Source organism: Passer montanus, unplaced genomic scaffold (genome assembly GCF_014805655.1).
Source record: "Passer montanus isolate IOZ18808 unplaced genomic scaffold, ASM1480565v1 scaffold22, whole genome shotgun sequence".
Taxonomy (NCBI): Eukaryota; Metazoa; Chordata; class Aves; order Passeriformes; family Passeridae; genus Passer; species Passer montanus.
This window is the reverse complement of record NW_024366815.1, coordinates 7204517-7232330: the sequence shown is the minus strand read 5'-3', so window position 1 is coordinate 7232330 and position 27814 is coordinate 7204517. Positions and strand designations below refer to the sequence as shown.

Here is a 27814-nt window from a genome sequence, read left to right as displayed (position 1 = left end):
TGCTAGATATTTCAGAACATTAATTAGCTGTAACCTCATTTGATGGTCTTAACTTATAAATTGATTTAATTAACATAAACCAAATTAGCAATGATGCTAGAATGCGCAGTGAAAAATGTCAATTTCTCAAAACTACCAGGGTTCTTGGTGGTCTAACCAATATTTTTTTTAAATTTTAAATAATATTATTATTAAGATCTGAGTAGACTCAGTGAGCATATATCTGTCAGTTAGTGTACACAGAGGAAGAGCATACAGAGCTGATTTATTTATCCAAATCTACAAGGACTGTAATCATACCTGCACACGTTCGGAGAGTGTAAAATGATCACACAACTGAAAAAATATTTAAATCTCCACACTGCCAATGTGCATTTCAGTTCAGAGTACCCCAGAGGAATCTATGAGCCTTGGTGTGTAGCACCACCAGTACCAATGTTTTGCTGGGCCATGCTACACCACACTGCTATGTGAGCAGATGTCATAGTTTGCCTTTGGAGGAGTTGATAACAGAAAAAGAGAGCAACATGGTCGAGTAAATGAAAGAAACATCACAGAATTATCATTTTAATGCATCTATTGCCCCACAAAATGCCATTAATAAAATTTTTTAAAACCCCAACAAAATATAATGCTAGGTAGTCACACAGAAAAATTGTGTAAAATAAGATTAATATTTTCCATTCAAATGGAATGCAGAGAGGTTAAAACTGCTATCTTTTGACGTACTGTACACTAGCAGTCCTCTAAGCAAACAAATGACCTTATTTTAGACACTAAAGCATGCTTAAATTGTGTTTGTGAATAGTTTTGACTTTACAAGCACCTACAGTGATATCTGAAAGGAGGCCCACCAGGAATCATTTGACTGTAAAATCCAGTTAAACTATGCGTACAGCTGTCTGTTTTCACAAATATAACATTCTGCACCACAGACTGAGAGGCAAATGCTAACTAATGCTGGGTTTGCCCAGCTCTAAGGCACTCTGTACTTTTTGGCACTCACATGTACCATTTAAAAGACTTTTTCTTTGGTGTGGTTTCAGCTGGCAGTGCACACTAGGATGACCAAAATGAGTGAAACATAAACTACGCTGGTCACCAGAAACAGTACATTTGCCCATTAGAAAGGCAGTCATATTTTTTAGGACCACACTTGAAAATTTAGGCAATTGGAATTTGCAGTAAGTACCAAGATTAAACCTTTCAGCCATTTTTAGTACTTCTCATTAGTCTACATCTAACTAGGGCATCAGACAAGCTTTCTAATACAGAGCTCTGCTTTTCCAAAATTGGAGTTGGCCTATTACAGTTCAGTTGTCACAGGTTTTGAACACTATTTTTACCTAATCAGGATGCTAGGAACAACCACTTTATGTTTGAAGATGCTCCAGGGTTTTAACAGCTTCTGTAAACACACTGTTCATACTGCTGACTTCAAGACAACAACCATCAGAAATTATGCTATGGATAAAATAAATTAATTTTCAGTAAAATGGTTAACAACAAATGAGCAGAAATGTCTCCTCCTTCTTCTCTTTTCCAAAATGGATGTAAGCACTATCACATTAAATGCTGACTTCTTTCAAAATTTTTTTAAGATTCATGGGATGTGGATGGACAGGGGAACACATGTAACACTGTGTATCAACATCCAACTATTACTGAGAGAAGTAAGTGTAAGTGCAAGTTCCACTGACTCTTACAACACTACTTTATTGGGGCACAATGTAACACCTGCTTCTGGATGTTGTTTTCTGTTAAGGCTATTAAGAACAAATACAACTTACAGTGTCTGCTTGTCCACTATCACCTGTTTAGCTCCACTACTGTCCTGATGAGCAAACAAAACATATATAGGCAGTTTAACATAAATTCATATAAAAGAGTCAAGATTCAAATGAAATGCAGATATGTTATATATATATATATGTATATATAAATAAAATACAAAGGCAGAACATGTGAAAATTATAATGCTATACTCAGATTATTTAAAAGAAAAGCTTATTTAGTATTCTGCTAGCTAGGCAGCATAGCTATTCATGCATATAAAGACTCAAAATCACAAACATTCTCAAACAAATCAGAATAGTAAGCTGCTTTTACCATGGGACAACAAAACCGTAAACTCTGAATCACAGGATGGACATGCTTTTCACATTGTTAATGAACGAACTGCATGTAGGCATAAAAAGCATAGCTCAGTTCATTACGATTACAGAAGTTGTCCACCCATAATGTGTACCTACTTAAAACAAAGGCTGCAAACATCACACTTCTTCCTGTTCTGCTACAAAAACAACCCAAAGCCACTGGCAAGAACTGAACAGATTGTTTAAATGTTGGTGGGTTGTTTGGAGGTTTTTTTCCATTTTATTTAAGTCCCCATGGCTTTTATGAAAATACAAACAAAACTGCATAAGAAAGCATGTGCCATTTGTTTGCTCTAGTCTTCTGATAAGGCTCATGTTTGGGCACTCAACCAGATGTAATTTCCTATTTTTTCAATTAAAATTTTCAAATTCTATGTTATTTGAACCAGGAAATTTAAAATACATAAGATGCCAGCTGGATAAGTTTACACAGTCTGCACTTACTGACTTGGCATTTTAACTGTTTAAACAAAGTCTAACAATGAAGTCATGGAAAGACACTGGAAAAGCTGAAACATGTCCTTGTTCTAAAGGTGACTTACAAACCAAAAACGTTAGTCAGCTTGTTTGTTTTTGATAATGTGCTAATAAAGAAATGGAAGAGCTCTGGGAGCTTCTTTCCATTTTCAGTCTACCAATTCTTGTCTCCCGTGTTTGAATAGAAGCCCTATGAGCCAGACTAGGAGCACCCAGGGCTTCAGAAGAACCATCCCCCTCTATAGATTCTCCGTATGTCTCTCAAAAGGCATTACTTTGTTTATGAAGTAGAATGACTTCCTCTTTTTACAGTATAATTTTTAATTCTTCAATGTCTACACTGTTCTACTATTCCCTAGTTGCTCACAGAGCCTTCCCAAGTAGATAAAGCCATAGTGCTTGTGGTGAGCACATAGTATTGGGATATTTTCTATGATCAGACTACAAATCTGATGAAGACTTGTATTTATTTAAATATGCACTGCCTGTAGTCAAACCTAGAGGTGTGAGCTCCAACCAAAACTTCTCCTGTTAGGACTAGCAGGGTAGACTGGACAGACTTTCTGGTGTGCGGTAAGGCATGTAGTCTCTCCCACAGAAGGAACAGCTATAGTCTTCCTCTGATACCAGCAGGTTTTGAAGAAAACAACCCACTTGTGTGTTATTAGCCATGAAATGTCTCTGTTACTGAAGGTGTTGATACCAGACTAGTATCAAAAGGTAATAGGAAAAAGACCCATCACAACAGCATGAATCTTGCTCCCTTAAAAAGCCACAGAGATTATGAGGGAGTGGAAAAGTAAAAATAATCATACATTGAGAAGACCCATATATCTTTCATATAGACAGGGGCATAGAAGTCCTTTTTTTTCTCTTACTGTTTAATTTTCTTCAAGTAAAGCCATTGCTCAATTTTAAATCATTTACTCCTGTCCTCTGACTTCACATGAACTAAGGCAGCTGGAATTTTATATGGTTTCTACATGTGAAGATTCTTTCACATTTTAGCTCCATTTCCTTAAGGTTAACTTCAAATATTGTGAGACAATATTGGCTAATGCAGGCAGTGTTACATCATCTCTGTGACAGCTAGCGGGAGGCTGACATGGCAAAAAACAGAAGTTATCCTGAAGCAGTACATCCTTTCTCACCAAAGCTCTTACACAGATGAAGCGCCTATCTCCTTTTACTGCAGCAAGGGTCATCTGGCTAGGATTGCATGCCTAGCTCTTACCCAGCAGCTACCTGAGCTGAAGCCCATGCAGAGTGTATGCATCTGACGGACAGAAGAGAAAAAAACCCTACAAGGTGGATCAGCAAGGGTCATCTGGCTAGGATTGCATGCCTAGCTCTTACCCAGCAGCTACCTGAGCTGAAGCCCATGCAGAGTGTATGCATCTGAAAACCCTACAAGGTGGACTATAGGAAAAACAGTGATGAGAAAAACCCTGTCTGCACAACAAATTTAAGAGCTTAGGAAGTAAGCATGGGAGAAAAGCACTGCTTTTATACTTTGATATAAAGTTTTAGGTGCCAATATTAACCAGTCTGATTTATTCATTAATTCAACCACCACTTCTCCATGGGGGGAGCAGGGAGAAGGAAGCTGAACATGCCAGAGAGTTCCAGGTTTCAGTGCTGTTTGGGTTTTCTGGTGCTTTAAATTTTGATGCATTTCTATCTGGATAGATTTTTTTACCTACAGTTTTGTAAATAATGTAAAAATATATTTGTAATGTTTGTAAATATTCTAAAAACACAGCAAGTGCATTCTTTAAAGCCTATGTCTAGAATTAAGTTTGCTTCAGGTAAATAAGACTATTTGCTTTATTTTACTTTTCACAAATAGTGACCAAAAAACAGTAAGTCATTCAGGTATTTTTAAAAATAATTCTCTTAAATCCTGGCATGCAAAGGAAATGGAAATGCCTGTATCTCAGGAAACATTTAGACCACTTTTTCAAGTTTCTTTTGTAAAAACCATAACCAGAAGTTTCTCAAACATTAACATCATAATGTTAAGGGAGAAGAAATCTGGAAAACAGAGATGAAACAGCATGTTAGTAAGTACTTCCTCCACTTTGATGAATCGCAAGATGCCAATTATAGTAATTCCTAAAACAAAACTTGAAAGAGAGATATCCAAAATTCCCCCAACTTCTCTACTCTCACCAAACAAATATAAAGACAAGACAGCCAGACAGAATGAGCTAGGATACTAGCATATACTGTCTCCAATTCCCACAAGTGCATAAATTTTCTGAACTTGCATGGGCCTGCAGTGAGCATTTGTGTTGAAGATTACAGATGTAGGAAGACTGCATCGAGTTGAGCAAAGCTTTAGAAATTAATATATAAAAATTATTTCACCAAGAATGCCTAGGGAATTTCCCCAAGCAGACCTTAAATGCATAAAAGAGAAGGCATTATCCATTACAAATGGGAAGCTGTTTTGCTTCTCAAAATTAAAAAAACTGAACCAGTATTTCTTGAACGATACATCAGTTCTGCAATAGAAAATGGTAAAATGCAGATTAGTGTTTTGAGCCTCTGGAACTTAATATCCCTCTTCTGCAAATGTTTTGCCAGAGGCTAAAGAAAACTGTGTACAAGTGTGTCTGTATAATACGTATCTTCCATTCCAAAAATCCACATATATTCCCAAGAATATTTTCACGCATGCATATCAGAAGCATTTATCTACAAGGAACTGAGGGCTAGATGCATGAAAGTATTGGGATGTTTAGAAGCTTGAGACACCACTCTGCCACTGTCTACCCTATCCAGGCACTGGCTCTCCCTAATCACTTAATTTTCCAAACAAGACTTATAGAACAACAAGTCATTGTAAGGGACATATGCCTTCATACTGATATGTTCTATACCAGCCTCAGTGGGACTCTCAAACCAAGCATTTCCAGATGGAAATGTGGGGTTTCCAACTGGGCACATTCTTTGCTGTAGGGCTCAATAGAATGAATCATCAGACCCGGACCAGGGTGCATATGAAACCGAGAAAGGTCTCAAAGCATTGACCTGTTGATCCTCAACTGGCATGTAGTATGGAAATGTTCAAATACTTTGTCTGTCTTCTCTTCTGTAGCAGGAACATTAACTCCTCCTGCAGAAAATTCCTTAAACACTAGGAACTCAAGATGAAAGAAAAGGAATCTTGTAAAATCTCCTATTAAAGCTATTGCCATTTCATAAAATATCAATTAACAATATTAATAAGATGATGAACAGTTTGAAAATATTTCTACATTCCGTTGGTACACATCAGATCACACATTATGTCCTCAGCATAGAAGGCAGAAAAACCTGAATCCCTAAACAATTAAAAGCACAACAGTTAACACATTTTCCTGGTAAGATGCAGACACAGCAACAGCAAGGCTTACATGGCTTTGGTTCATAATTCTAGAGAAAAAGAAAAAACCCACATGGAGAGGAACTTTTATCTCTATGGCTCTTTCTGCAAAAGTTGCAGGAAATTTTTAAACAAAACCTCCGACATGCAGAGTTCTCAGTCCATAGCACAAATCACACTTAGAAATCACATTTAGCAGCTCTTCAGCTAACTACATACAGCAAAAGCATAAAAGACAGTTAAAATTACAGAATCACAGAATAAGCTGAGTAGGAAGAGACCCACAGGTATCACTGAGTTCAACTCAGCCCTACAAGGGACATGCCAAGAGTCACGCCAGGTGCTGGAGGGTATTGTCCAAATGCTTTTTGAAATCTGTCTGGCTTGGTGCTTGGACCACTTCCCTCAGGAGCCTGTTCTAGTGCCCAAAAATCATCTGGGTGAAGAACGTTTTCCTAATATCCAGCCTCAACCTCACCTGACACAACTTCAGGCCATTCCCTTGGGTCATGTCATCAGTCACATAGAGATCAGTGCAATAAGGTCTCCCCTCAGTCTCCTCTTCTCCAGGCAGCACAGACCAAGCGACCTCAGCTGTTCCTCATCAGGCTTCCCCTCCAGAACCTTCAACATCCTCATGGCCTTCCTCTGGATGTTCTCCAGTAGTTTAATGTCTGATACTGTGGCACCCAGAGGTGCCCCCAACACTCGAGGTGAGGCCGCCCCAGTGCAGAGCAGAGCAGGACAATCCCCTCCCTTGTCCGGCTGCCCATGCTGTCCCTGATGTCCCCAGGACACGCTTGGCCCTCCTGGCTGCCAGGGCACTGCTGGCTCGTGTTCAGCTTGCCACGGACCAGAAGCCCAGGGCCCTTTCCAGGCTCTGTCCAGCCTCTCATTCCCCAGTCTGTCTGTACATCCAGGGTTTCCCCATCCCAGGTGAAGAAATCTGGCATCAGTCCTTGTTGAACTTCATGTAGTTGGTGACTGCCCATCTCTCTAACCAGGGTCTCTCTGCAGGGCCTCCCTCTGAGGGAGTCAACAGCTCCTCCCAGATTTGTATGACCTGGGAATATGCTTAGTGTCCCTTCCCGTCCTGAGTCCAAGTCACGTATGAAGATGTCAAAGAGCACAGGCCTGATGATGGAGCCCTGTGGAACCCCCTAGTGACAGGTCCCCCGTCTGATGCCACCCCATTCACTGTAACCCCTTGTGCCCAGCCCGTGAGCCAGTTCTTACCCATCCCATGATGTGTTTGTCCAGCTGTGAGCTGGACATTTTGCGTCCAGAAGGATACAGTGAGAGAGTAATGGAAGCTTTACTGAAATCCAAAAAGATTGCACCAATTGGCTTCCCTTGATCAACTGTGTGGATTACCTTGTCATAAAAGGAAGACTCGATAAGCAGGACTTTCCTTTAATGAAGTTGTGCTGGATGTGACCAAGGACTGCATTGTCTTTCAGGTGTTTTTCAACACCTCTCAGAATAAGTTTCTTCGTAACTTCACCAGTCACTGACATGAGACTGACAGGCCTGGGGAAAGGGTCCTCCTCCTTGCGCTTCTTGAGAGCTGGGACAACGTTTGCCAACTTCCAGTCAGCTGGGACCTCTTAGCATTTCCAAAACAGCTCAAAAATCCATGACAGAAGGTTTGTAATGATATCACCCCGCTCTTTGAGGATTCTTGGATGAATCCTGTCAGGCCCCACAGATTTGCAGGGATCCAGCTTGCAACTGGGAGGGTTGGGAGTTGATCATTCTCACACTCATGGTCCTCTAGCTCTATGCACAGATATAGGCACGTTTTGGTACAGCTGCCTTTGCTCTTCCATCCTTCTTAGGTCCAAGGGAATACGACCTTGGGTTTTATCAGAAGTAAGCAATATATTTGCATTATGTAGCAAAAAAGAAACTACTTCTAATTTCAGGGTTCACAATTTTAAAGGCATGGCCATTTAAAAAATGTATCAGTCAGGCTGCTGCTTCTGCCATTTATAAGGGCACTTTGGTGTAATTTTACTGCTTAATAAGCTTGTAGACTAGAAAATAAAACCCTTGAAGAAAGACATATCAACTCTATTTTTCAGATAATTTCTTATCACAAACACACTTTCATAGCTGTTGACTATACAGATATTTGTGTAGTCTATAGGGACAATTTTTTTTTTTTTCTCAAAACTGGCAACTATCCCAGACAGTAAATTTAAAACAAAGCTTTTATGTTGCAGGAACACCAAACAGTTCATATTTTCATCTGAAGTTTACAGATTGGCATTGAAAAGCTGTACCATCTTAAAAGTACCCCTTAAGAGTAATAAACCAGCAATATGGAGCGCAAAACATGACTCTCAGTTTTTGTCTAGTTTGCTGTCTTGCAACAGAAACAACAACAACAAACAAACAACCCACACAACTCAGTTCCTGTCATGGCCATGTACACTCAAGAGACCACTGTCTCAAGCCCCTGCCACATTCCTAAGACTAGTATGTACCATGGATGATACTGTGAACACAGTGCTAGCTCAGAGGTGCTGGAGCACTCAGAGCTGCATGACATTTCTCCAGGACAGTGCTCTAGCCCAAAATCAACTCTACATACTTCATGCCCATGCACTGCTCCAGTTATTTACATGAACCTTCAGCAGTTCAGCAAGGTACACTTTACCAGTAAGTATAAATTCTAATAGAACTACAAAAGAAATAAGGATGGTTTCAGCATGTATATTATTATTCCCAATCCTCTCTTCAAAGGCTTGTTTCCAAAAATACTTCAGTGAAGACCTCCATATAACCTTAAAGCCTGAGGATGTATTATTTAAATAGTATATACAGTCTGCTGGATTATTCCATCTAATACAAGTATCTATCCCTTTATTTTTTTCCAGAAGCTTACAGATAATCCTATTAGATGACAACTCACTTTAACATCCTCTGCTCCCAAACATGAGGCACTGCCAAGGCCACTCATCTCTCTAAATCTAAAATATTTGAAAGCTATTATCAAAACACAATACCACAGCAGCTAGCAAAGAAACTCCTCAAATGCTAACCTTCACACCTCCCTTTCTTCTTCAAAATAAAATTAAGGTTGTTTAAGTTTCCACTCACAATTTTTGATACTTGACAGCAGAATAGAAATCAGACTTTGATGCATACAATTTTTATGAAAGGCTTATTTTCTTAAATAACAACAAATTGTGCTCTTTGTAGCAACTCTCTTTCCTCAGATGTTCCCAGCAATGCATACCTCTGGACACTTGTCTTTCTGCTCTGTTGAAAAAACTTTTCCAACTCTTTTTACCAAACTTAGTGTACTGTTCCAGATGCAAAACCCCTGGAAATGCCATGAAAGGATAAAAAGACTGATTTGCTCTGGGTGACAATTCACTTGGGATTTAATCTCCAAAATAATTTTCTACAAAGCTCATGCATTTTCCTGGATAACTTATGGATACCCATTTCTGCAGAGCATATGTTGTCTTGGTTTTACAGTTCAGATGCTCACACTGTCCTGAACTTCGAGTTGAAAACTACAGGTAAGGAAGATAAAAAAAAAAAAAGAATCAATGATGGACTTACCTACTTGCAATGGTAAAGAATGTATGACTATCAACAATTTAACAGCAGCATCTCCTCATATACAGGACTACAAACTTCCGTTTATCTGAACAAGTGTCATAGTTATACAGCAGATTGTTTTTCATTTTTTAGTTTCTTTCTTTCTGACAGGCCACAAAGTACCTTACAACTAGCAATCTGAACCTGGACAGTGTGTTTCAGCTAGAAAGATGCTGAAAGGACAACAGTTGACCAGCATCTTTTCATAACAATAAGGGCAAAGGTTGAACAACTAAGAACACTGTAGCTGACCATTACTCTTTCACAAACACGACAGGACACTTGGCTGAACAAGGATGCCCCAGCAGCCTTAAACATCTCATCAGGCTGCAAAACACACTCCTCCACGTCCACATACACCTTGAGCAGTGGTCAATCAGAGCAGGTCAACCTACATCACCATATTACTTCATATTTATTACCTAATAGACAAAAGATTTATGATACCTCACATACCTCAGAGTAATAGATGTTTGCATACCACTTGACTTTCAGGGTTTGTAAATAAGCCCAATAATCTTTAATATATAGGCAGTTTAGTTTGACGTGGTTGCTTTCAGAGATACGCAGCCAAACACAGCAACCTCTGATCAGCAAAACTCCCAACTATGTTTAGGCCTTTGGCACAAAATAAAAATTGTCACTGATGTCTTCTTTGTATTTCTAGTGAGAGTTTACCTGAGTAAACACGGGAAGGAAGACTGAACACAAAGCCACCTGGCCAGACACAGGGCAAATTTAGGCACTGGTTCTTATATGTGTTGCATACCACTGATACATAAAAGTTAAATTGTTTCAGAAAACACAAAAGGGTCTTACCTTTCTGCACATGGATGATGTCTGGAAAGTTGGCCAAATGCCCCTGATATAATGCTAACAAATCCATCACAGGATCTAGATCCTGCCGGGGCTGGTCTGCAAAGAGGTCACCGATGGCATCATAGGCTTCTGCAGTGAAGGCTATGGCTTGGTTGAGGCCAGCCGAAAAGGCCTGCTGGTCCAGCTCAAATGCCTGACTGAGGCACTTGAAGGAGTGCCCCACCTTCTGGTATTCCTTCTTGAAACCAGTGACTTGTTTGCGGGCAAACTCGTTGGCCGTGTGATTAAGTTGCAGGGCACTCTCATCCATCTTCTTGGTGAAGGCTTTGAAGCCATCCACCTGGCTTTCCACCTCCTGCAAGTCCAGGCTGGCCCCAGGGCCTGTGGGGACACTGATGGTCAGAAAAAAATTGGCACCCACCATCTCATCCTTTTCAGCCTTGCGCTTGCCCTGTTTCCAGGCCTTCTCATCCGTGCTGGGACAGGTGAGGAAGTGCTGGAAGGCATCGCACTGAGCCAGCACAGGGTGGCTGCACATGTGGTCCATCCACCAGGCCAGGCCCTTGCGACGTTTGGAGATGAAGTCCTCCTCAAAGCGGCCAGTGGCCTGCTTCTCTGGCAAGTGTGGCACGGAGATGACAGGGAACTTCTCAGCCAGGCGCCCATAGAGCCAGTCAAAGTGCTTGTAGCGGCGGTGCACCTGCTGCCCGGTGTGGCTGGGCACCAGCTTGTAGGCGATGTAGCTCTTCATGCCCTTGAATTTGGTCTGTTTGGTAGGGTCCTCGATGGAACACTGGAAGGGGTAGGGGTTCTCCTGCCACTCGGGGCCCCTGGGGCCCAGCACTACGCACAGCTTGTCCCCGTCCTTCACGAAGCCCGACGCCTCGCCCAGCACGAAGGCCTCTCCGCCGGACTTGACGAAGGTGGAGAAGCGATTGAGATTGCGGCTCACCGTGGCCGAGCTCTTGGCGCCGCCGCCGCCGCCGGGGGGGTGCGGGTGTCCCGGCGGGTGCCCCGCGCCGCGGGGGCCCAGGGACGGCTCGGAGCGGGTGGACAGGCGGTACCGGCCCGAGGCGCCGCCGCCCGCCGCCTCGTAGTCGGGGTAGGAGCTGCCCAGGGCGCCCGGCTCGTCGGCCACCGTGGAGCTGTCGTCCCAGTCGTCGTCCCAGTCGTCATCGCTGCCCTGGCTGGGCTGGTAGGAGCCGCCGTAGGGCGGAAAGGGATACCCGGCGGGGGGCGGCGGGAAGGGCTCGGGCGGGGGCTGCTGCGCCGCCGGCTTGAAGGCGGCGGGGGGCGGCAGCGGCTCGAACCCGCCGACGGGGACGTTCGCGTAGCGGGCGGGCGGCGGCGGCTCGGCGGCGGGGGCGCGGATCACCTGCACGTAAGAAGCCGGGAAGAGCCCGCGGTCCCCCCGGCTGTTGACGCCCTCCAGCCACCCCTCGATGTCCTGCTCGCTGCACAGGCTCAGCACCTCGTGCTCCCGCAGCGAGATCTCACCCGGGTTCTCCGACCTGAAGTCGTACAGCGCCCGCGCCCGCAGCGCCATCGCCGCCCACCGGGGCGCTCCCTGCGCCGCCGCCCCTCACCGCGTCGCACTGGCGGGGCTGTCGCACAGAGTGCCGCCGCCCTCGGGCTCCTCGTCCCGTCGGCGGCCTGCCCGGTGCAGCTCCGGTGCCGCTCCCGGAGCCGGCGGCGGGCGCGGGGCCGGGCCGGGCCGTCCCACGTCGCCAGTTGCGCTAATCCAGAGCCGAGCGGCAGGGCGGAGCAGCCGAGCGCAGAGCGGCCGCCCCCATCGATGGCCCCCCCCTCCCTCCCTCCCTACGCCCCCTGCCGGCCGCGGGGCCGCGCCCCGGGCCCGGTGTCGGTGTCCCGCCGGGCCCGGTGCCCGCCTGCCCCGCGGGGCCTCCGCCGCTCCGTCGCCGCCAGCGCCTCCCGATCCCTCGAGGGCGCGTCCGCCCTTCCCCGCGCCCGGCCGGGAAGCTTCCCGAGCCCTCGGGTCTTCTCCCCGCGCTCCGGTGCCGCCGCCCGGGAGCCAGGCGGGTGCCTGCTGCCTCCACAGAAAAATAATGTCAGGGTGCGTTTTGCTCGTGGGTAACGCGCATTTTAGCCTTCGCGAAAAATGTAGTCGTGCCACTGGTGTTGGTGTTCTGTGGGACAGCCTCAGTCCCTTCGAGGTGCTTTTCCCCCCTGCGTGGTTATTTCCCCACCTGTTGCTCCTGGTTCTGTCTAGTCATATGGATCCTGTCCCCTCAATCATCTTTTACCTCTCTTTGGATCCCTAAGTACAGGTTTTTCCTAACAATTTCTACCTGCTCTCGAGCAATTAGAAGGAAGTGTTTCAGAGAAGATGTTCCAAGTTTCTAGTCCCCTGTTCTTCATGTTTTCTCATTCGCATCTGGATATCTTGCTTTTTTCTCTGTTTCTCTGCCATAGTTTAGGGACTATGTTACTTCATAGATTTGTGTCAAATAATTTGTCTTCATCTGGAAGCAATTCACTGGAATGCTACAAGATCTACTGTTTCCTTTCATTGCTGGTTTTAGTGTTTGATACCTGGGGTTTACTTTTTACACTTCTTCAGACCTTCATTTTCTCCATGTATTATCGCAGTGCTTTCCTGTTACTGTTTCTCAGTTTGTCTACTCAATTTTTTTTTTAATATGTCAGCTCGCCCCAGTCCAGAATGTTAGCATCAAACTCATTTAATGCTTAAATCTGGAGGTCTGTTTTAAGTAGTGAGTACAGTGACCAAAGAAACACGTAATTCACCACACAACCAGCTCCTCAGTGGCCAGCCCTGTGGAACACATTTGTGTTGCAGCAAGTTTACAGAGAGCAATTCTGAGTACATACAGCAGTGCTCAGGTGAGAAGCATCAGCTGTCTCCTGAGAGAGAGCTGGCAGCTGGTGGAGACACCCTGACCTGGCCTGGTCATCATCACTTGCCGCTGACCAGCAGGCCCCGAGGGGACCCCCAAACCTGGATCAGCACCTGTGAGTGCTCTTAGAGCCACCACGGCTCTCTTTCCATCCACCAGTCAGCATTCTGCCCCTGCAGCTGATGCACCGTCAGTGTCTGCCTTTCACACAGGTCTGGTTCTCTTGTGCTAAACACAGAGACAGCCGTGGCAGCTGGCCCACAGCCCACCACGCTGCTGTCCACCCACTGGCCAACTTACAGTAAGAACTATAACCTCAACAGGAGGTAGATGTGGATCAGTCTACCTTGGTTTTAGATTTCATCCCAAATTCCGACTGCTGCAGATAAAGATAAGTGATTGGGATTTTGTATTCCTTCCAAAGTTACTGTTAACAGTCATCTGGGAAATCTTATGCATTCATGTGAATCCTCACAGGTGAAACTACAAAAGAATAGTCCTTGATCTGCCTTCTCTATACTACTTATTGCATTTTATATATTTGACTGCACCTGATCCAACTCCTTTCCTAAACTTTTCACTCCTATTCATCTAAATTTCAATGTTATTAATGATTAATGTTGTTTTCTCTGAATAGACAAAATTCTTTTTTGTTACATGAAGTGAAAGGTACTAGACATGATGCTGACCAACTTGATTTGTTTTAAACAGATATTTGAGATTTGCTCTCATTGGACAGCCTGGGGTGACAAACAAATGCCTTGCACAAGTGCAAAGCTGGTTCAGGAAAGGGATTTTCCTGGTCCAAGTGATCATGCTGGCAGTGTCTGTCAGGCTGTGGCTGTCACAGCCAGGGCAGGACAAAGGGACAACTTCGAGCTGGGAATCTCTCTTAATTCCTGAGGTCTGATGTAGGTGGCAGCTGTCCTGCTTCCTCCTGCTCCCCTCAGTGCATTTGGCCTGATTTTTCTCTAGTAAGTATTGCCTTGATGTTTGCATCTCAAATGAACAGAAGCAAAGGTGTTGAGTCCAACAGGGACAAAAACAGCTACCAGGAGAATTTGAAGGTGTGCGATCTATAAAGCTAATGAAAATAATATTTCTTACTTGTATAGGTGAAATTTTTAAAGTAGTTATTCTCTAAGATCTTTGAGTTTTATCTGAAGACTTTAACAAAAAATTAAGGTATGTGACATTGAGTAATGGTTTTTCCAGCACTAATGCTTTCAATAAGGCAAAAATATGCAAGGAAAATGTGTGCTATGTTATTTTCCTAGTGATCAAAACTGCAATAAGAATTTGGAACAATAAAAAGGTTGCAAATGACGTTTTCCATCTTTTCCCATCTGTGAGCCAACTATGATTACCACAGTGCTGAGGCACTCTGCTGTGGATATTATAAATAACATCTTAAAACCATCAATTATTATTTTCAAGAAAACTGACCTGCAAAACTAGAAGCCATTCTAACAAACATTTTTAAAATGTTTGAAAAAAAAACGGCTTCCAAAGTCCTCAATAACCATCTGCAGTGCCAAGCAGAAGAGCTGGATTCACTGAGCTTTGTGTCTTGCTGTTTGGGCTAGGAGAGACAATGGTTTCGAAGTAGGAATGGTACATAGTGACTTGGAGCATTTTAGCTGCACAAAACATGTATTTCAATATTTTTCTTGGTCAGGAATTTCTACCATCTTCATTGGGAATTGAATTTTCAGAGGCAAAGTGAATGTTATTATAAAGACTAATAACCTGTAATTCAGTCAAAATGTCTATTATTTACTGTGTTCCTAGGGACCTGTACTTTGAGGAAGAAAAGCTGAAAGCAAGACTAAAACCAAATGGCCACTAAAAACTCATTGTATGTGAGTTTGTTGTCTCAAGACACCATTAGTAAGTGCTAAAAGAGATGTTTGAAAGCAGCATGATTTTTTGCTGATCAGATGTAGAAAATCAGGAAAAAATTTAAAAACATTTAAACATTTTTGAAAAAAAATATGGTTTTAATCTATCTTGAATTAAGAAAAAGTGAATGAAGAGAGGCTCTGAACTCAAATGTAATGGAAGCTTATATTGCCCTGTGTAACTTCATTGAAAGTGTCAAATCTTTCCATCTTAATTTTGTTACTGTTTCTTTATGCTATTACTTTGCTGTTTTAGAAAGAAAAGCAAAATTAATTTCCATGAGAGAAGATGAAACTTTGGTGGCACTAAGCCTTTTCTTTATGATGATACTCCTCTGTAGACCCTGGAAAAAACATGTGTCTGGATGTTGAACAATGCTCTAATAGGAAATACACTGAATAGTGCTTTGTGCAAGGAAATGGCTACAAATAGGTTGGTTTTCATCAATATAATTTCTAAGAGCAAATTTGATGAAATGCTTGCACAGTATATGTGATTTTTTTGGGGAGTTTTGCTATTTTTGGTAAATCTGTAGCTGGTGTTACTACCTCATCATAACAAGAGCCGAGTGTAATTTTTGGAAACCATAAAGATTGATAATGAATTTCACTAAGTAGGGGAATAAACTGTTTTGCTTCCATTTTTATGTAATCTCTGACAGGAGTCACAGTTTGGGTACCTGGCAGGGCTGCCACTAGAGGGCACAAAATGATTTTAAACATAAAATTATTTAAACATTTCACTTGCTGACAGTAAAAAGCTAAAGGCAAGAAAAGACTTTGAACTATCAAATCAGTAAAGAAAATGCAATAAATTTGACAAGCATGTTATTCTAGTAGTATTTTTTTCAGTTTCTGAAAGGGGGAATATGATTTTATTTGAAATGTTTTGTAAAATCTCACTTGAAAACATAAAATGGAGAGAAATGAAGACACTTCATAGTGTTCTATAAACTGAAATTTAGGAAAAGATTCAGTGAGTTATAGAAGGAAACAAAATATTTTTCAATCACAAGCATGAATGAAACAAAAATCGCATTGCTTTTTTCAAACTAGGTTGTGTAAAGTTAGAGATAACTAATCAGAAACACTGAGGGTTTTGCTTGGTGTTTGCAATATATATTAGCTATCTCAGCCCCAGTTGGTGTAATAGGTGGCTGTTACTCAGTTATTCTCCACTCTCTATTCAATATTACTTGGATTGTGTGTCTGTCTCCATTTCCTGTCTGAAGGGATAATTCTTCAAACCATCTAAGGGTGCTGTCAGGATAAGTCCTTCATGTCTGCAGTTCTTCCATGCTGTGGCATGGCTGATATGTGCTAGGCTGACATTCTGACCATGCTGAGTCTCTCATGGTTATGGACAAACGGGCCCATGCCAACTGCCAGTCCCTGGGCATGCACACAGGCAGCGTTTACCTGCTGAATAAAGACTGAGACAGAAAAAGAGGATGAATGAGCCTGCTGTACTTTGTCCTGACCTACCTAAGTCCTTGAGGGATAATCTCAATCTTACATTTATCAGTCCAATACCTTTAGTAATAAAAAATAATTGATAAAAAGCAAAACTGAGAGTTAAGTGGGTAGCTGATGTTGAGGTCATATAAATGTGGTAGGAAAGTAAAGTTATCCCAGCAACAAACCCATTGTATAGGATGAAGAAGTCATAGTATAGTGAGAATAAAGAATTGAGCATTCATTAATTTCCTGCATGCATTTTTCCCTGTCTTCACCCAGGACAGAGAAATTGCAGAGAAGACCTCCTTAGCAGGGTCTCTGCTTGTGTTAATGCTGAGGTTCACCTTGGGGAAATAAATACTGATGGGTTCTAAAACTCCACAGGACTTGGGCTGAAGTTGCTCTGGTCAGTGCAGAAAGGTGCCTGGCAGAGGCTGGTTGCCCAGTGAAGGACTAGTCACTGGCAGCTCCTCAGTTATACATGTCAATGGATCAGGATGGATGAGGCTTGACACTACTTTATGAGGTTTTACTGTCCATCACTGAATTTTATGAGTGGCTTCTTGGTCTCTGTTCAGCCTGGAAACCAGGACAAGTGCTCACTAACTTAGGCAACCAACTTAGACCAGTTTTGGTGACATTTTGACCATCAAAGTATCTTTTATTTTCTCAGAGCTTGTGTTTAAGATGATGCAGTACATTCTTTATCAGGAGACAGTGGCATTTATATTAAGGTTAATTAATATTTGGGTATTTATGGAATATTTTTTATCTTAAAGGAGAAAAATTTTGTTCATGTTGTTGCTTGAGGACGTGGACTTCTTGAAGGATGGCCAAGGAGTTACTCATTTGTCTGTGTCAGCTCAAGACATGGAGAGTTCTGAGAAGCTGAGTGACTCAAAATGGCACTATATTACTCAGTTTTAGCTTCTGTGTTTTGCTGGTCTTTTGGGGAACATAGAGCCTGCAAATATTGAGGTGGTGAAGAAGGTTCTTGCTGTGCTTGCTTAGGGCCATGTATTTGTGAGAAAGTGAATGACATTAATTCCCTATCACAGATTGCTTCCTTGTTTTAAACATTTGTTTTAGGATGGAGTCCAATGCAGAGATACTGGGAATCCCATACTATTAGTAAAATCCTCAGGGATTATAATTTCCTAAAAGAAACAGTGTCAGAACATGGCTCTGAATGTTCCGTATGCATTTAGAGGTTTTATTGCTACCCATAAATACAAACTGTGCTCAAATAAGCAGATGTATCAAAAGCTAAAATACATTGTTATAAAAGGGCAAGTGAAAGTAGAAATGGAAAAAACAAGGAGTTGCTAGCAAGCAATATCAATTGATACAAGAGAAAGCTCAAATAAGCAGATGTATCAAAAGCTAAAATACATTGTTATAAAAGGGCAAGTGAAAGTAGAAATGGAAAAAACAAGGAGTTGCTAGCAAGCAATATCAATTGATACAAGAGAAAGCTCAAATAAGCAGATGTATCAAAAGCTAAAATACATTGTTATAAAAGGGCAAGTGAAAGTAGAAATGGAAAAAACAAGGAGTTGCTAGCAAGCAATATCAATTGATACAAGAGAAAGCTCGAAGTATATTAAAAATTATATGGTCAGTGGGAGGTCAGGACTTATTCAACAAGCAACAGAATCCTAGCAATAGTTTAAAGAGTAGGACATGAAGATGGCAAAATTACCAATGATGATACAGGTATCCATCAGGTACAAAGGTATTAAATATATGCAAAATTATTCAATATGTATTTCTGCTCTATGTGGAAAGATTATGCTTAGAGTTTTTCATGTTGATAAATTCATTAGTGTTCTATTAGTAGCTAATATGACTGTTTAGTAGAAAGCACTATGCTTTCATATTTTTGTAACACATAAAAACAGGGTAATAGAAAGAGCTGTCCCAAGAGCTGTCCAGAGTATTATTTTTAGTTTTAGGATAAAATTATCACTGAACAAATCTCAGGGGACTAGGGAAAACTTGCTCTTTGTAGGCCATAATGATTATTAACACTTGAATAACTTAAGGAGAGGTGTGATGAGTTTTCCATCAACTGAAGTCTTGAAATAAAGATTTGATATCTTACTTAAATATATGTTCTTTTTCAAACATGTTATGGGTTTGCTTCATGAGGAAATTATGCAATGAGATTAGGTGCATTCTCTTCGGGGTGTCACACTAGAGATCATCACTGATCCTTCTGACCTTTAAATCTGGAATAAAATAAATTTGGAAACCCTATCTGTCTCGACACTGTAGTCATTTCAGACTGAGGTTTCTAGAGGGTTTAAGTTAAATATTGCTATGGTTATTATGATAGGGTCTAGAGTTCATATTTCTTCACTTAGTTGTCTCATAGTCTCCTAATCTGTATTGAGTCTCCCAGTTTCATTCCGGGATCAAGTCCTGAGGCTCCATGTATACATTAAGGCAGAGGCTGTATTTATGAAGTGTCTTGTACGGTACATACTAATCATGCCACCAGTGCTTGGGTAATTGTGGTAAAGTTGCAAAATATAATTGAACTGCTATTAAAATGCATACAGCTGTCACCAGAGCAGGTAGCTTATGAGCTTCTGTCTGCCTTGTAAAACAGAGTACAAGAATTATGGTTTTATTAGTCACACTCTGCTCTGAAAATCATTCCCCTTCATTAATTTTTCATTACAGTTATGATCAATGGAATAATTTTTAGTTAAGAGTTGGACTTATTTAAACCCAACATCCAAATTCCAAATTAGCTTATCCACAGACAGAAGCCATGCCTGCCCTTTGTGCTTACTCCAGTGAGATACTGTGATGTCTGTGGAACAGATGACTCCTGTGCTCAGGCTGAGAGGGGAATGGTATATCCTGCAAAAATGAGGAGTGGAACTGAAAATAAAGGAGTTAGTGTCTCTAGAACCCAAAACAATCTCAGATCCTATCTTGCCTCTTGTGGGAAGTCAGACACACACTCATGTGGTCCCTCTGGGTGTCTGAATCAGCTGCAGGAGCAGCCAGCTTCTACTCCTGGTAGTGTGGTGGTAGAGAGAAATGTTCCAGTCAGCCCTGAAGGCTGTACATTGGCCCCTGAGTGAGGAAGTCTTGCTGGATCAAGGCATCTCCATGCAGAACCAGTGAGAGGGACAACTACACAAGTTAACTACTTTATACTTATTCAGTAAACCAGTTTGAGCTGATGAAGCCTTGACTAGGAATTTTGGGGTGGCTAGTTCCGGTAGGGCACTTCCACTTTTACCCCCATGTCATCCAACTCTGCTAAGAACAAATGAAAGTTTTAGAGATTCTGACATGAGATATATCCGCTTACATGATGAAATGTACGATTAATAGATATAATTGAAGAGATGTGCAATTGGAAAGAAACATAGCTGAAAATAGTAGCTGAAGTAGCTTCATCTCTTTCAGCCTAGGATACCAAGAGTTTAGTCCATGTATGTGTTCCTTTTCTATTAACAATCAAAATTTTTGAAATGTAATCTTGAAATGTATTTCTCAGCCCCTAAAAATGCTTATTTTACAAAAAAGTCAAATATTTCTTGCAGAAGGTTTAAATATTATGTCTTGAAATCTTTTTATATATATCTTCTGGTTTTGACTTGGAATTGAGTGTATTTTCTTGACAGTAGCTACTGTAGGTCTGTGGTGTGGATATGCTGGAAACAGTGTTGGTAACACAAGGATGTTTTTAGCTCTTCCTGAGAGAGCTCTGTGCCAAGGCCTACCTACCCTGGTTCTACATTTTGTGTCTCCTCTTCGTGCACAGACCTGCCTGCTGCAGCTTCTGTGCCATGTAGCAGAGCTCAGCAGTTGCATACTTCATCACCAGTGCTCACTGGGGTCAGGGGCAACCCAAAGCACAGTAAGCACACCAAGGGGCATGGGAGGAACTGTAAATTATTCTCTATTTTCACCAGTTCCATTTGTGCAAACTGCTACTAGACATACTTCCCCTTGAAAAGGCTGGCATCAGCAGTATTACCATGTGGCTAAAGAGGGTTGCTTTTAAAGTAGATTGATGGGATTTGTGGTGAAAATGCAGCCCACCATGGCACAGCAGAAATCTCCACTCTAGCACTAACCTGAATGGGGAGTCCTGAGCTGGAGTGCCATGTTTCTCTCTCTTAATGTCTATTTAGCCGCTGTCCTCTGGGTGAGAGGAGCCAGCCACTGTCTCTGGTAGTTGGCAAGACAGAGGTTTGCATCTCTTTCAAACAACAGAAGGTGAACCTAATATTTTCAGAAATACTTCTACTCACTTTAAAAACCAGTCTTGTACTGTTACTCAGATTAAAAAGGGACTTTTTGGTTCCTGGATATGAAGTAAGGAATGTGAGGCCTTCCCCTCTGAGCTGGAGTGTTGCCCCTATGATACACCAGAATTTTCCTTTTCTCTTTTCCAGTGCTGCAGCTAAGTCATTATTGAGTGACTGGTGGGTATCATGTCAGCCTTGGTTCACTGTATTACCAGTATTGGACTCTGCAGAGAGAACTCAAATGCCCTGGGTGCAGCAGAAACTATGAAAAGGCAGCGAGGTGATGAAAGGCATTTTTGGGCATTCTTGTTCCCACAAGAATCTTATGGAAATTTATTTTTTTACCTTCTTTTTGGAGACTAGTGCCATATTGATACATTTTCTTCTGTATGAAGGCATTTTCACAGTGGTTATTAAATCATATTTATCCATTTGGAGGAGCAGTTTGATCAGTTAAAAAGATAATCCCTCACTGTTGGGAACTGAGAAGGCTCAGTAACACTTAGTCTGCAAGGCTTGCACAGGCTTATCACTTATTCTGGGCCAAAATTTTATAGACAGCCAATTTCACAGTTCCTAATTTAACCACATCAGCATGTCTTAAACCTGTCTTAAGCTGTAGCTGTTCTGAAATCCTTTGCTATTGATTAATATCTCAGTCTGCTGCCCATGAGCAATATTAGCACCTTTCTATGTGACATTCACATTCGGTTCTAATCAGATTATAGAAGTAAAATGTCATATAAAATATGTAAGAACAGATCTTTCTAGATTATTCAGAAACTGTCTGCCAAGTACTTTGAGGTTGTTCTAGTAAATACATAAAAATCATCCATCCAAGATCTTTTGATAAATCACCACTTAAAAAAAAAGGAGGGAGACATTTTCTTATGCTCTTCTTGGTGCTAAAATGCAGGAATTCAGTGGCAGGTCCATACTCCAGTGTGGTCCCTGTTACTTGAAGGCTCAGGTGCCAGGTCAGGGGAAGTTCCCATTTACCAACGAGCATGGATAAAGGCTTTTGTAAAGATCTGTCTATGAGAGAAGGTAAAGTTTGGCTGGATAAATCTGTGCTATGTCTGGGTCAAGGTGTTCCAGTGATTTCTGACTGATGACATTGTGAGCAAGTACAGACTTGAGCACAGAGTGATGCAGAGAGATTTGCAATATAGAACAATCAGATGTCACATTCTCCACCCAGTTTTGCGAGGCAGGCCTGTGTACATAAGCAGGCCTGTGTGTAACCATGGTATTAACATATATAGAACAGATGATATTATTTTGGCTGTATGGTCTAATTCCTTGCCAAGTTTCCAGTAGCTTAACCATGATCTAATTTGAAATAATTAAATCAGTTATGTTTTTTTAGAACACATTTCTCATCTATAGGGCTATGAATATCATCACTACAATCATAGCTAGAATAGTTTTTATAATAACTTATAAGTTTAAGTGATAAAGTTTACAAAACTCTCTGTAAACAAAAATCACCAAAACAGGTTGCTAACTTGTGATCCTGAATACTATCCCAATAGTTGTGCCATAACGTGGTGTAGGAACCATGGGTTTAAGCTTTAGAGCTTTTATAAATTTGGCCTGTAAAGTTTAAATTCTACACTAGACCTATATCTAGAATTCAGTTTCTTAAGTCCATTTTACATCTTCTACCAGATTGCTGTCTGATGAAGCTCCTAGACATAGAAATCTAGATCTGATTTGGTATTTGATCTTAAACCAATATGCAAATTGAACACAGGCAATATGAGGGAAAAGTGTGGGGTTGAATAGAAATGCAGAGACATATGTTTTATATTTGGTTTAGTTTGTTAGAAAACATTACACTCTTGACTTCTGTTGTATTAAAAATATAATTGCATGTGATGGAAATTTACAATTCAGACTTTATTCTGCCTTTCTTGTACAAATTTATTCTGAGTCTTAGCACAATTAATAGGTAAAACACAAGAATTGTACCACCCACTTTTCTAAAACCAATTGCTTAAAACATCTTTAAGTCTAAACAACAAAAATGTAAATATTTTTCATAAATGGACATGTGCAGACATACAAGCTTAGGATTTTAATTTGAAATGAACTCTCTAGCTTCAGCCAGTGAGAGCCCAGGTTTTGTTCATCATAGTTTTCTTGTGTTCCTAAAATTGTATTTGTATTCAGTTTCATTTGAATATGTTTTTGATTTGTCCAAACAGCAGATGGCTGTGATAAAGCGTCTGTTTTTGACTTGGCACTTTCCATTCCACATTCCTTTACTATTCATAGCACACCAGTCATAGTGGTCTCTAGTACACATAAAAGGAAGCAGTTTGACTTGCAGATGCAGTTACCCTCAAATATGTGAGTATTTACAAACCCATAGCATTATTTCTTTTTAATATTGAGAAGACCACATACTAGATATAGAAGGTGGCTATTTTTTCATCTCTGCCACTCTCATGAAATGTGAGACACTGGAACAGAAACTGAGTCTGCAGCAAGGAACCTCTGTATTTAAAATTAGATTCGTGTAGAGCCTCTGTTCCCATGGGGAGAGGGGGATTACCATTGGCAGACAGATTTTCTCTTGAAGACAAAGTTGTGGGATTTCAGCCTAAACTGTCCAGGAACATGGACAATTAAATACTCATCAGATTAAACAACAAGATTACTTAAAATGTATAAGAAAAAAGGCATTTGTGCAAGAGCAATGTGTTTTTATTACTGAGGTTTCACAAAGAAGAATTTGGTGCTTTTGTAAGCAAATTTTTTTCTTCAGTTATTATATTAAACAAAACCAATTTTCTAAAATGTCTTTAAAGGTTTTCTTTCAAATTAATTTGACAGAAAGTACAGTTTCTATTTATTGTGTTTTCAAGCAAGTAAAGTCAAGCAAATAAATTATTTTTTCTCATAGTTTGAAACATGCAACACACTTCTAAAAAGTAATCTCTTGAGAGTTTTTTGGTATAGAATCTTGAACTGTGGAAATTGGGATTTTTCTCTTCATGGTATATTTCAGTTCATGTGCTTTTCCAGAGAGAAGAATTTAATCTCAAAACTTAGAAAACAGATTTTTTGGTACATAAATTTCCATAAGATTCACAACTTGTCCATTCCTTCTTTAATATTTATGACTATGTATGACAAATGCTTATTGCTTAGAAATACAATTCCTGCTAATTAAATAAAAACTGTGCTCCATTTTCAATATGTTATCAAATAGATTTTTTTCTTTTCTCCTGCTGAGACTAGCCTTAGTTTGCTACTGTTTGAACAGCCTGTGTTTTCAACCTATATGTAGCTGGAGGCAAGCAGTATAACAGTTCACATCAAACAGTAAACTCAGCATACAAAAAATATATACAAATAATTTCCTTTAATAAATACAGCTACATGCTTACTACACCCTACAGCATTGCATGATTGATATAATTTTGTTACATCAAGAATGATTTTATCTCACCGATAACTATAGACATGGTTCTAATTCTTTTCCACTGAGTTCTTCATTTCAACAACCAAAATGCCATCATGGCAGAAAAGTGCAGACAAGTCTTTGTTCTCCACTCCATCAGGTAATTTGTATTGTCTGGTGAAGCTTCGGGATATGAAACCATGTTCGTCCATCCTGGGTCCGTGCTGAGCTTTAATCAGGAGCCAGCCTTCGAAAGTCTGGATAATGATATCTTCAGGGCGGAACTGCACAACATCCAGCAAGACCCGAAAGTGTGTGTTTTCCTCCTCCTGGCCGCTCTTCCTGGCCCCAGCCGTGCTTTCTGTGGCACACCTTGGGTCGCTCTGTGCAGCGGTGGCAGGGCCCGGCAAAGCATATAAAAGGTGGTTCAGTCTGTGTGCTTCCAGCTCTTGGTCAACAAACTGCTCCTGGTAGCGTACAGGAGTTTCCACCCAATGTCTTATGACAGCTTCTGCCATTGCTGAGGCAGAAAGATCAGCTGCTACTCCTGCTGTGTTGGGAAACTGCAGAGTCAGACTGAGCTTTGCCCAGCCGTGTGTCTTACCCGCAGACCAGTCTATCAGTTGATGTCGCCTTTCACTTTTAGAACAGGCAGAGCTAACATTTAATACAGTGTCCTGTGTTCCAGTGCTGTGAGACTTGTTTCGTCTTTTATCCACTAACAATAGAGCACTATTTATAGCACTGCAGCCTTGAGTGGCTTCAACACATGCATGGCTTTCATGCAGGACTGGTAAAAGAAAAGTTTTAATGCATGCCTTCTTATTGCAATATTATGCTGTTTATAATTATGAATAATGATTAAATAATGTGAAAGATCTTTTTATTTAAATGGAAGTTCAATACTTTTGTTTTTCCCAAGGGATGCATGGCAGTAAGTACAAAATCCGTATTTCTCATTGAATTGTGTATTCTAATTGAAACATCTGTCTAGTGAGGGAAGAGGTTTAATTACCTTGACAGTAGGAATGGAGCAGATTTCAGGTTAGCTAAACTGTAAAGTTAGCAAGTTCATTGGGCATTTTTGCAGAAGCTGTGCATAGGTGAAATTTGGGCATGGTCACCCCAGGACACCATGTTATTGGTGGGAGGAGGGAAACAATCTCTGCCCGAAAAGGGGGAGCCTGAAGGGCTGAACCTGCAATCTTCGTAACCTACAAACACAGCAGAGACGCCTCCAGCGTGTCGGGGAGTCAGACACAAGACTGCAGACAGAACTACAATGAAAGCTCATGTTTCAGAGCTTCCAGAAGAGGGTAGTTATTTTCCCCCAGGGGCATAGTAAAGACAATTCTAAATCCTTATTGCTATCACATTGTCCCAGTAACCTTCGTCTTCTGTTGCTTAATAGCTTGAACCTGTGATCTGATCTACTGCATGTGTCTGCAAAGCAGGACTGATGACCTCCAAGGCTCTCTGAGGTGTAATTATGGAATCACAAAGTATTTGGGAATGGAAGTGACCTCTGGAGATCATCTATACCAACCCCCTGCTAAATCAGATTCACCTAGAACAGGTTGCACAGGATCACATCCAGGTGGGTTTCACATATCTCCAGAGTAGTAGCTTCTACAACCTCTAGCTTGTAATCTTGTTGCTATTCTATGATTGCAGGGCAGATAATGCCTACAAAGGTCAGTAGTTTGTTTAACAAGAGCAAAGAGAAAAGTGCAATAAAGAAGGAAAGTAATTTCTGAATTTTAGTATGTTTGCTAGAATATCACTCTGGCTGAGCTTGGTAATGTGAAGCAGAATGTGTTATGGCAATTGATGGTGAAGATTTTTTTGTTTAATTCACTAATGCAGTAAGAGTTGCCCTAGAGCTAGAAATAATCAAATAAGATACTTTTATTCCTTCTTGTTTGGCTGTTGATGTTCAGAGTTCTGTCTCTCCCTTGTTCTTACATGTTCCATTACCATAGTTATTATGGGATTTTTGGTTGCTAATGGAGTAATGAAGAAAGATGCAACTAAACATTGATATTTATCAGATATTGGCTTCTTCATTGCATTAATGCAACTAAACATTGATATTTATCAGATATTTATCAGATATTGGCTTCTTTATTGCATTAACAGCAGGGCAGGATTACCAGATGTATGTGTAATTAAAGCTTTAAGGCTGCCATTTTATTTTAAAATTAGAAAGGCTGCATTGGAAGGTAGGGGAATTTTCAAAAGTTCAAGATAACTTACATTAATGGCCAACTGTGTAATTGAACATTGTGAGGGAGAAGTATTGTGAGTAAGGAGAGTAGGCTACTTTATTTAACTGTTGGCTGTTCTCCTTAAAGTGTCCTCCAGAAAAAATTTTAAAATGCAATTCTGAATGTATGACTGACTAAAATAGTGATAAAACCAATTTGGAGCATTGCCTGTTATCTGTTCAGCTGTTTTCTCTTTTGCTAGCAAATGATTCACTTGATGAGGAAAATTTAACCCTGAAGTCAAGCAGTATGCCTGTCTGGTTGTGATATGCTTATACAGATTCCTGAAAGCTATTGCTGCCCCTAATTAATTCTGTGATGATAGCCTGAGTTATTTTACTTCAATTTTGCACTTCATTAATAAATGTACTATACAGGACTATCACTTTTAAATTTTGTTTTATTTATTCCCATTATCTCTGGAAAACGCCCATAGTTACACTTCAAATGAAAACAGAAGCCACCATCTCAGTGCAAGTCACTGTGGGACAGCTGTATCTATTCCCAGAAACAGCTGTGTTAGTCTTTCAAATGTCTGCATTAACCATACTTGAAGCTGTCTGGCCTAATTAGCACGAAAGATTCTTTGAATACCCTTTAAATTCATGTTGTATGCAAAATGCCGCAGAAGGTTATAGGATCCCTTTCTACTCTGTAGGACAAGAAATCAGAAAGATTTTGATAATGAAGCTATAGAGCCTGTTTCTGCTTTCCCATCCTGCCCTCTCCGCTGTTCAGTCCCATCTCTCAGTTTGTCACCTGTGGTCTCATGAATTAGCACAATGCTTCTTATCTCTTTGTTACTAATATGGGGAATATGCCAAGTGGAACACACAAACACCCTTGATTTTGCGGTCCAGAAATGGGTTTCAATAACAGTAGGCTTTCTAAACCTTCAGAGCAGATCCGACAGCAGCAGGATCGATGTCCTAAATTACCAGCTCGGAGCCTCATGTTTTGTTTCCCGATTTTTCCGTGCCTGCGCAGGCCTCTCTCGGTGCTGCCCAGCGGGGAGGCTGCCCAGGGAAAGCACTGCAGAGTAGGTGCTCTTCCGAAGCAGCAGCCGCACGGCTTGGCTTCCCACGCCGTCCCGGGCGTCCGCCTCCCGCACGGCTTTCCCAGGACGGCGCCGGGATGCGCGGGCACGGCCGGCCGGGAGCGCGCGGGCCGGCTGCGCGGGGCA

The 27814-nt window shown here is 41.2% G+C and overlaps 2 protein-coding genes and 1 long non-coding RNA gene across 8 annotated transcripts in view; 1 reads left to right on the top strand and 2 right to left on the bottom strand.

The window, feature by feature from the left end:
- Positions 1 to 12120, bottom strand: part of SNX18 (sorting nexin 18) — a 94385-nt gene extending 82265 nt beyond the window's left edge. For all 6 annotated transcript variants that reach the window (XM_039709690.1, XM_039709688.1, XM_039709689.1 and 3 more), the window contains exon 1: positions 10438 to 12120. In XM_039709690.1, the coding sequence (XP_039565624.1) occupies positions 10438 to 11983 (1546 nt within the window). In that variant the 5' untranslated portion in view covers positions 11984 to 12120. The remainder of the gene's footprint in view (positions 1 to 10437) is intronic.
- Positions 12121 to 24150: 12030 nt separating this feature from the next.
- HSPB3 (heat shock protein family B (small) member 3) lies at positions 24151 to 25102 on the bottom strand. Its single transcript, XM_039709655.1, has one exon. It carries the CDS (start codon positions 24880 to 24882, stop codon positions 24433 to 24435), a length of 450 nt encoding a protein of 149 aa, XP_039565589.1. The 5' UTR covers positions 24883 to 25102; the 3' UTR covers positions 24151 to 24432.
- Positions 25103 to 25311: 209 nt separating this feature from the next.
- On the top strand, positions 25312 to 27010 carry LOC120502337. The gene is made up of 3 exons (XR_005627511.1): positions 25312 to 25680; positions 25776 to 25961; positions 26834 to 27010. It is a non-coding gene; the product is annotated as an uncharacterized LOC120502337 (long non-coding RNA).
- The last annotated feature ends 804 nt before the right edge of the window (positions 27011 to 27814 follow it).

Bases quoted from the DNA above. Each gene is read 5' to 3' on its own strand.
- HSPB3 (XM_039709655.1), bottom strand. From the start codon at position 24,882: ATGGCAGAAGCTGTCATAAGACATTGGGTGGAAACTCCTGTACGCTAC.